This window comes from Fistularia commersonii, chromosome 3, assembly GCF_037954325.1.
Source record: "Fistularia commersonii isolate RoL2024-O1a breed Wild chromosome 3, RoL_Fcom_v1.0, whole genome shotgun sequence".
Lineage (NCBI taxonomy): Eukaryota > Metazoa > Chordata > Actinopteri > Syngnathiformes > Fistulariidae > Fistularia > Fistularia commersonii.
In genome coordinates, this window is record NC_141286.1 from 18,353,684 (window position 1) to 18,364,167 (window position 10,484).

The following is a 10,484-nucleotide window of genomic DNA, read 5'->3' on the forward strand; positions in this document are numbered from 1 at the left end:
AAACAATTGCTGAATATAGGATTAGATATGGAGTAATTTGACAAAAGTACAAGTTTTTGGATTGTATTATGCAGTTGTGTACAGGCAAGCACAATGTCCATCTTGATTAATGACAGTATAATGACAGCTATGAGAAATGGCTCAGAGTGAATCCAATCATGCTGATGCAGGCTGTGACATTATGTTCTCAGTTCTTCGAGCTGCCAAACAAAAAACGTATTAAAAAAATATTTCTTTGAATGTATTAAAAATACCCTTATTATTGTTATCCAGGGTGAAAACAGTATCTCCATCTCAGTAATGATTCCAAAAGCATGAAACAAAGAAAAAACATAATTTACAATTGTAGAGAAACAGGATGAAGGTATCACGTGACCTGAGTAGTAAAATAATTCACAAGCGAACCAATATTTAGACCCTGCTCTCTGTCTGTTGATTTGGAAAGGCTCAATTTGCCTTTTCAAGGTAATTACAGACACTCACATGTAAAAGGAAAAGTTTTACACTGGTAAAGAAGAAAAGCCTGACAATAAACCACATAAACCAAATGATCTAAGACAGGGCTGTCAAAGTCATTTTCACTGCGGGCCACATCAGCATAATGGTTGCCTTCAAATGGACACATAAGATAAGATAAGATAAGATAAGATAAGATAAGATAAGATAAGATAAGATAAGATAAGATAAGATAAGATAAGATAAGATAAACTTTATTGATCCCCATAGGAGAAAATCTTTCGTCACAGCAGCATAACAGTTATAGTGTCAAAAATAAAAATATGAATGTAAATATGAATAGAGAGACTGTTAGAGGACATAAAATAGCAAAGACATTTATGAATAAATAGAGAACGGGGAGAAGAACAACAGCAACAACATCAGGGATAAGAATGGACAACAGACAACATTTCTTGTTTTTCTGGAGGGCTAACTTTGGCATACTTAGCTCTGTGTTTGGTGTCAAAATGCCGACATACATTGAACTCTTTGACAACCGACACTGCCTCATAACACAAAAGACATACCCCTTTTTCCTCCTTGAAACACAAACATGTATTCACCTTCCCATCTTTCTTGAAACAGTCTTCCATCTGCATCAACTGTTCTCTCCCACTTTCTCAATTCCACTTGTTGAAAATCGCATAGATGTGGATACACTGCAATCTAATGGCTGGATGCACACACACACACACACACACACACACACACACACACACACACACACACACACACACACCCATCAATATGCTAGTATGCTTAGCATATTAAATGTGGTATTCACCAAATCTCACCATCTGTTAGAAATAGTTTGACTCTTTTTGACCTTGGTCTCTTCCCTTCCAGTCTCCACCTGGCGCACAATTGCCCTCTTTTATGGGCTTATTTTTTGATTCCTTTGCAGACTGTTCTCATTCACCCAACATGTGAACCCTCTATGCATGGTCTTAAATGAACCCACTTTTTCCCTTCATCTTCATTCTAACAGGACAATGTTAAACTTGAGTTCATTTGTAAAGTATCAAGTCATTTGCAGATTCATTCATCATAATTAACTACAAATCAACCAATCAATCGATTGATTAATTCATCAAACAATCAATCAATCGCCAGACAGTTAATGTATTTCGTGATCTTATAAAGATCACTAGATTAATAACAAGCCAGGAGAATAAATGTACACAATTTGCATAAGGATATTGTCTGCATGTTAGCACTAGCACATGTCAGGTAGCAGATGAAATGATTATTATTGATCATTTATAAATGGTTCTTGATATGTTGAGGGTAAAGAGCGAGATAACATGATCAGTCAGTCAGGATTCCTTTATTGAGGCACGTAGAATTAACTGGTAAATCATACTGAAACACTTTGATGAAATTATACCATTTCTGTATCACAAACATACACAACAGACAGACAGATCTTGTTTTTCACTGACAGAAAAAAATATACAGCACAGTGAGATTCACAGTACCATCATGCAGTTTATCTACACTAAACACACACACACACACACACACACACAGTGAGAAACTACAGGAGGAGTGACACAAGACCAGATTACAAAGGAGGATTTTTTTCACACCAAGAGCATTTTTTATGTTATACATGGCAGGAGAAGTCATTACTCAACCACATTTTACCAGCCTGACAAGAGAGTTTATTCATTTCGATTCAGCACAATTACAATTATTTAAGAGATACTTAGGTTACAGCAGCTGACAATATAATGGCTGAATCTTTGAGACAAAACAGATTTCACATTTATTCTGCAACGATTCATTGGGCTCCTCTGTTAAAGAATGCGGCTACTTGACTCTGAAAAAACACAGTATTCTCTAAAAGTCTCAATAACATCATAGTCATTATTGGAATGTAGTTCACAATTTGCTTACTTAATTGTAGGACGTGTTCAGTGAATTCCACAACTCATTTTGTGTCACTTTAATTTATCAACAAATAGAAACAGAAATGTTCTAAACAAACAAACTACTCTGTAAAAGTACTGCTCGTTTGGTGGGCAGTCTTGAGACCAGTACCTGTTCCAGTTAAAACATGAGCTCTAATCCCTGTTCAGTGGCTTGCATAAGAACATTATGCTGAAACCACTTTGATATTCTAATGTCTTCTAACATTAGCCTGATTTTGACACAACGGTCCGTGGTGCCCAGTAACAGGGGCAATGAAATGAAATGAAAATTGGTCTTTGTGTCCATGGTAACTATAAAACTATGGCCGGACACTTATAAGGTGAGCGTAGCCCAAAGACGGGGGACTAGAAGTGGTAAATTTCCCGCAAATTTTGAAATTTTCTTTGAGTTCTGTAATTTGCTACCGACATTTTATTTTTATATAAGCATGTGATACTATTTTACCATTGGTGTAAGAAATAAGCAAAATATTACATCAAACTGTATTCTAAAACCAGTCGACTAGCCAGCCAGAGTAATCGAGTCCATTCATAAGAGCAACAGAGAAGCACCATATTTTCCACACTATAAGGCGCACCTAAAAGCCTTTAATTTTCTCAAAAACCGACAGTGCGCCTTATAATCCAAAGCGCCTTATATATGGATCAATATTGGTTAACTTTGGCTACCGTAGTCGGGGGGCGTTGCCAAAGTAGCAGCGGTAAAAACGGTAAAGGGGAATTCCAGTCCTCCACACTTGTGTGTGTTTAAAGACCCCAAAATGGCCCCTTTCAAGAGATACACTTACGACGCAGAGTTCAAAATCAAGCCGATCAGTCACGCAGTAGAACATGTGAATAGAGCAGGAGCTAGAGAATTCAACATCAATAAATCAATGGTATGGAAGTGGAGGAAGCAAGAAGATGACCTGCGCCAAGTGAAGCAGACCAAACAGTTTCCAAGGAAACAAAGCGAGATGGCCACAGTTGGGAGTGGGACTGTAGTTTCTATTCTCTGCGCCTTATAATGCGGTATGCCTTATATGTGAAAACAGTTTTAAAATAAGCCATTCACTGAAGGTGCGCCTTATATTCCAATGCGCCTTATAGTGTGGAAAATACGGTCAGTGACAACTGAGCGACAGTTGATGTACAAACAGAAACTGCACCCGCTACATTTACCTACATTTACCATGGCAATTAAAATTGCACTTTTTGAGATGACAATATGTCAGACAGAGTTACTGATTAGGATATTTGTAGTTGTTTATAATATTCACAGCCTCCGCTCCCAAAGGGAGCCTATCGCTGACCTCTGATCCCACCTCACAGTCATCGGAATTCCCTCTACATTGAGACAAAGAGAAGGACTCAGTCACTACACTTTCCTCTGTATCGGCTTCTTTCTCCCCATCTACACTCTCAGTGTCCCCCTCCTCCTCATCCAGCTGGCTGACAGTAATATTCCTCTGGGACTCTGTTTGCTTTGTGTGGATGTTGAGATTAGTGGCAAGGGTTTTTTCGATGCTGTACTGGTCTTTAGCCTTGAGGATCATCTTGTATGTTTTGCAACGGTATTTGTAAACCAAGTGGAAACACATGGCGCCCAGAAGTGGGACAGTAGACACAGTGAGGAGGCAGATGCTGACAGAGATGATGATGAGTAAGTTGGGCAACTTTCTCCTGGTGGTGAACAGCACCTGCACTTCACAGTCCCCCCCATTATAAGTCAAACACAAAGAGTAATTGGTACCAGGTCGCAAACCACTGAATGGGTAGGTGTTCACACCCTCCTTAATTCGAGTCCATTGCACAGCTGAGTGTTTGGTGTCAGATGCTATACACAGATACAAACTGTTTGACTGGACTTTTTCAGTAACACTTGTAGGATCCCCGGTCTCCTCGCTGATATGGTCCAGGCTCTCAGAATCACCGGTGGTGGCAGTCTGCTTGGAGCTCTTGTCTTTGGGTATAAGAAGAGGGTTAAGCCATACTGTTGCTTCTGTTTCTGACACCCCTAAGGCAATGACACCAAAGTCAAACGTGTACTGCTTAATATCATCCAAGCTACCATTTAAGATGTGGCTAGAAATATATTTTGTGTTAGCCGTCAAGCCACACTTACTGGAATTTATTGGATTTTCATCAAGGGAATGGGACTGGACCCTTGTGGATATGAAAGTGGGCCAGATTTTTATGACTTCTTTTATCATTGGTTCAGGGGGATGCACGGAATCAGAAACAGATGTTTTGTTTGCTGGTTGGCGTACACTTAGTTGCTGCTTTTTAGTCGAAATTATTGTTGTGGTCCACTCTTTGACGGGTGTCGGTTTTGGTAAAGCCACCACTTCCACAAACAACGATTCCTCAGCTTTACCCAATGAATTTGCTGCACTGCAGATGTAGTTGCCGCTATCTTGCCTCTTGAGGTGCAAAATAATTAGAGTGCCGTTATTATAGACTCTTGCAGAATTGTGAGACCTTGAGGAGTCCGTATTTGATTCGGCAAAGTCATTGTCAGTAAATGATAAATTCACCCCTTGTCTTTGGCTTTTGTTGTGAATATACCATGTGACCCTTGGCTTTGGGTTCCCATTGAAAAGACATGTTAAAATCAATGCACTGTCCTCATAGAATGATGCGTTATGAACGCTTGGCTCTGTTTGGATTGCAACAGTTGGGATTGTACACTTTGACTGTGGCATATTTGCTATCCTTTCCCCCTTCAGTTCCTCTGGACTTTCACAAATAATCATAGCCTTCTCTGAGACAGAGATGGTGGTCGTGGAAATCCAGTCTCTCAGCCAGTTAAGAGAGCAGTTGCATTCAAAAGGATTGTTATAGATTTGTAGATGGGACAAAGATATGAGTTCATCAAAAGTGCCTTCAGCTATGGTTAAGAACCTGTTATTGCTGAGATGAAGAGATCTCAGGTCTTTGAGGTTGGATAAGGCATCTTTTGGCAGATTGACCATCTCATTGTGGTTCATCTTCAGCAGTTGCAGCGCTGTGAGATTTTCAAGATCTTCCCAAGGAAAGTCTATGATTCTGTTGTGGCTAATGTCGAAGTAGCGTAAATGAACCAGAGGAGCGAGGGTCCCTATTTCGATAGATATGATTTCATTATGAGTCATCCACAGCGACGTCACTTGAGTATAATTATCAAAACTCCCAAATGGAATCAGGGTGATCCTGTTAGCCGAAAGACTCAAGCTTGTAACATTGGGAGGCAAATCGGCTGGAATTTCAGTCAAGTCTCTGGAGGAGCAATAAGCAAAATGACGGCCGTGTCTATCTAAGCAGGTACAGCGCTCGCAGCCGTCGAGACCAGTGTTGAGGAAAGTGGAGATCCACAAAGTGAAGTAGAAGATGTGTGTCAGTGCCATTTTCTGATCCTGGAAAACAATGTCACAGTCAATCAATTGGCAGATTAAACTTCATTCATTCATTGTGTTTCACACGGAAGAGAAGAATATGAAGGAGATGGTTGAATTTCAGGAAACAAAGTACGAAACGTAAAAAATCGAATTTGTTATTTATTTAGGTATTTATTCGTTTAGCTGCAAATTTCTCACAATATGACATTTGAAGTGTTTATCCAGACCAATTTAATAATCAAGTCTACATTCTAGCATGATAAAAATGGGCCTTCATCCCTGCGTTTGATACTGATAAGGGGAAACTACTTTTTAAATGCCATTAAATGCAAATACTATTTACATTTCTAAATTTGTTTACATTGTTGTGAACTTCTTACATTTCCCTGCACTATTTACTTCTGGTAACAACAGTATGTATATTATCATTCATTTATTTATTTATCATCACTTGTCTGGCTGCACTACGGACGGCAAAGTAAAAATTTCATTGTATCACTGTTTTCAGAACATGACAATAAGCACTTTGAACCTTGAATCTTTGTTACTTATATACCATTATGTAATACTGAATACACAATACATAAATAAATGCATTTTCCCCAGCAGAATGAAAAAAATTCTCAGTCAATTTCTATTTGAATTCTGATGAGAAGCTTCTAGAGCCTTTTGCTGAGTTCAATAAATATTACTGCATAACTAGATCTTAACAGAGACTGTGAACTTGGAATCCAATTTATTGCATATATTATCGCATATATTGTGCTTACAGTTTAAGCATTATAATATGGACAATGGAACATTGAGTCTCGAGTAATAAAAATGAAACTATCTCAATTTCTTAACAGATTAAAGCCTGGAGTTTTCCTGCTCATTTTGGCATTACAAGCAGGATGATAAATTCTCTGGTTATATTATTACATCTTATATGTATTGTGTCTAATAATGATTTTATACTATGAGTTTGTTTTCAAAGGTCATGACTTGTGAACCACAATTTACAATTTGCAACCAGATCAAATTTTTCCTCAGAAGATGGATTTCAGAAACTTCATAATCGTCTAGGATTGCATGAAAGACAGAACAACAAATATCAATCAAATATCACTACAGTACCTAAAATGACCCAAGAAATTACACTTTCTCCACAAATATCAAAGACAGCATTTGAATGCTTTCAATTCATGAAATATACATAAATAAACATCAGTCTCAAGTACAACCTTTCACAAGTATTTACAAAAAATAGAGCTACCGCTCTAGCTTGGGATAAACTCGACCAGGGCAGAGTACATGACATGTTACTACGCTTAAGCATATTTTTATTGCAAATGAAAATAGCAACCTAATATCTGTCTATCTTCCATTTCACCCAGCCCGGTCATTTTATATTTTCCTTGAATGAGAAGGCCCTGAATGTGTCTGAAGGGGAGTGGTTGGGGCTGGAAGGGCAGAATCAGAGACTATTTGGCAACTCATCCTCAAGATTATCAACATCTGCTCCGTGGGAACAGGCTTTTGATTGACAGGGATGGAGAGACTTCACGTTGCTCCTTCTAAACTGCGCAGCAACTGGTCTGTCTTTCTGTCTGTATTTTGTCTGTCCTTGTCTGAAAGGCAATGTGCGCACACTGTGGATTTACAGCCCGGCTCACGACACACGCACTGTCACTGTCAGTGAAATCTGGAGTTAAAATCTCATTTGAAGGCCATCCTTACCTGCGTTGTCATGTTTGGTCTCGTAAGGGAAATCGGAGAGGCAGCTGGTGTTTTCCTGGCCGAGAGAGGTGATCCCTCCCTCCGCCTCACACTGTAGAAACACGCGTGTCCGCGATCCGTGTCACCCACGGAGCTCTGTGTCCGCCAGAGTTGACTCCCGCCTCCTCAATCGGTCGTCCCATCCTGTGTCCTTCGGACAGCTCTCTGCATCTCGCCTCCCGAAAATATCTTTTTAAAGGGGACACGGACTTTTCTGATGAGGTGGAAGGGAGGAGACACCATGACAACAAGAAACGATCATTACTCTACATGACGCAATTGGTTAAAAATATCAAAACAACAAAAACACCAACAACAATAATAAAAACAATCATAAAAATCTTCTTACTTCTTCTTGATACTGGGTCAGTATTACTTTTATCATTAATAATTACTCATCAGTAATAAGAATAGAATAGAGCAGAAAAGAAAACATACTAATAATATACCACAACCACTAATAATAATCCCCCTATTATGATGATTTATGCATTTTGATTTATTTTTTCATATTTCCATCTAATTATTTATTTATAACTTTTTGCCGCATTGCCCCGATTTTCAAGCTTCATCGTTGATTTGGGGGTAACTGTGGTGGTTCATTCCCCCGTTCCTCCTATTTTGCTTGCCAAGCTGTCCTTGGGCTGGACACTGAACCCCAAGTTGATCCCAATGGTCTGGCAAGCGTCTTTCATGGCAGCTCTGTCACCATCTGTGTGAAAATATGAGTGTGTGTACATGGATGAATACAATTTAGTGTACAGTAAAGCCCTTTGATACTTCAAGGCAAAAGCACTGTGTAAGTTGAGACAATATAAATATTATCTTTACCTGGGGATTGACCGGCTCCACACATTGACCTTACGAGGTGACTCGAGGGCAAATTGCCCATAAATTTGCAAAGGCAACTGGATCCAATGTTGGTTAAAGGCATCCATTCATTCCTGTATAAGCAACTCTCCCATCCACAAACGGGACATGTTTATACAGTACAATAACTGTCTGATAAAAACATATAAAATCATGTAAAAAAGCCTGAAACTTTGTCACAAATGAAATCACACAAAAAATCCACAGCCATCAGTTAACTGGTTAACCTTGAAAAGGGAATGTCTCTGCAATGCTCGGAGTGAAAAATAAGCATGATCATACCCTGTGAAAGACAGTAGTGAGGAGACTGGACAACTTTCCTCATGGTTTATGAATGAATGAATGGAACCACCATTGCTATAACACTGCATCACCTGTATAGCAGCCATAGTTTCCTGAATGAGCAAGAAAAAGACACTTTGAATCTGATGATTACTATCATCTGTCCTAAAACACTGCTAAAACACTGCCTGGCAGAGTCTTGGAAAGCTCATGATCTGCGATAACAGATCATGAGCTACATAAAGATCACATGAAAGCTTTGTCAAGATCATCTGTATAAGGTTTCTAACATGTTAGATCGTCTTTGTCAGGAAGGTGAACAGGGAAGCCATGTTCCAACAAAAATACAAAAAAAAAAAAAAAAACATTGTCTGCTGATTCCCTACATATTCTTATATATGTCAAAGAGGTTCTGGGAATCCACAACAAACATAAAGGATACCATGCAATAATGTATATACCAAATGTTCTGGCAAAAAGTGCATGTTTATATAGCCAGGCGTTTATTATCCTAATATTCTGTGATAAATTTCAAATATTCCAAAAAAAGAAACGTACACTCTTAAAGTCAAATGGAATTCAAAATATCCTTGCTATTGTAGAAGCTCCATTGGATTTGGCCAAAGTTCTGATATACTAATTTGATCATCTAGTGTCCCCTACTGGCTGAAAGGAAGTATGCAGCTGTTTTCTTTTCAAATTTGCATGTACAGTACTATACAGGAGGTAACCTGAAAGAGGTCAGTGACTGCAAAGTAGTTGTAGGTGAGAGTGTAGCCAGACAGCATAGGATGGTAGTTTGCAGGATGACTGTAGTGACAAGGAAGATCAAGAGGACAAAGGCAGAGAAGAAGACAAAGTGGTGGAAGCTGAAATGGGAGGAGTGTTGTATGGTTTTTCAAGGAGGAGTTGAGAAAGGCTCTGGGTGGTCAGGGAGAGCTTTCAGATGATTTGACAACTACAGCTAATGTTATCAGGGAGACAGGTAGGAGAGTACTTTGTGTGTCATCTGGAAGGAAAGTAGATAAGGAGACTTGGTGGTGGAATGAGGAAGTGCAGGAGTATATACAGAGAAAGCAGATAGCAGAGAAGAAGTGGGATACTGAGAGGACTGAAGAGAACAGACAGGAGTACAGGAGATACAATGTAAGGTAGAGATAGAGGTAGCAAAGGCAAAACAAGGGGCATACGATGACTTGTACCTGTATACTCGGTTGGACAGTAAGGAGGGAGAGAATGACCTGTAGAGGGTGGCAAAACAGAGGGATAACGATGGAAAGGATGTACAACAGATCCGAGTGATTAAGGATAGAGAGGGGAATGTATTGACAGATGCTAGAAGAGTAATGGGAAGATGGAAAGAGTACTTTGAAGAGCTGATGAATGTGGAAAATGAGAGGCAAGGGTAGAAGAGGTGACTATTGTAGACCACAAAGTAGCACAAATTAGTAAAAGTGAAGTTAGGAAGGCATTAAAGAGAATAAAGAGTAGAAAGGCATTTGGTCCTGATGATATACCTGTGGAGGTATGAAAATTTCTAGGAGGCAACAGTAAAACTTCTGACTAGATTATTCAACAGGATCTTAGCGTCACGGGTCACATGGGGTGGACTCAAGCAGGGAACCACACCTCAGAGCAGAAATCTGGATTGAAAGCGCTTTACTGCGTTGAAACGGCAGGTAGGGTGTCGCTGGTAAGCCCCTGGCCCCGAGACAGAGTTGCACAGGGCTGGGTCTCACCAGGACGGGTGGCAGACAGGACAGGGTCAGATGTTACACCGGCCGAC

The 10,484-nt window shown here is 39.6% G+C and overlaps 1 protein-coding gene across 1 annotated transcript; it reads right to left on the reverse strand.

The window, feature by feature from the left end:
* Positions 1-1,809: 1,809 nt before the first annotated feature.
* LOC147235763 (immunoglobulin superfamily containing leucine-rich repeat protein 2-like) lies at positions 1,810-7,715 on the reverse strand. The gene is made up of 2 exons (XM_086143976.1): positions 7,508-7,715; positions 1,810-5,806 (listed from the first exon to the last, which is right to left on the reverse strand). Exons 1-2 carry the CDS (start codon positions 7,517-7,519, stop codon positions 3,653-3,655), a joined length of 2,166 nt encoding a protein of 721 aa, XP_086000102.1. The 5' UTR covers positions 7,520-7,715; the 3' UTR covers positions 1,810-3,652.
* Positions 7,716-10,484: the final 2,769 nt, after the last annotated feature.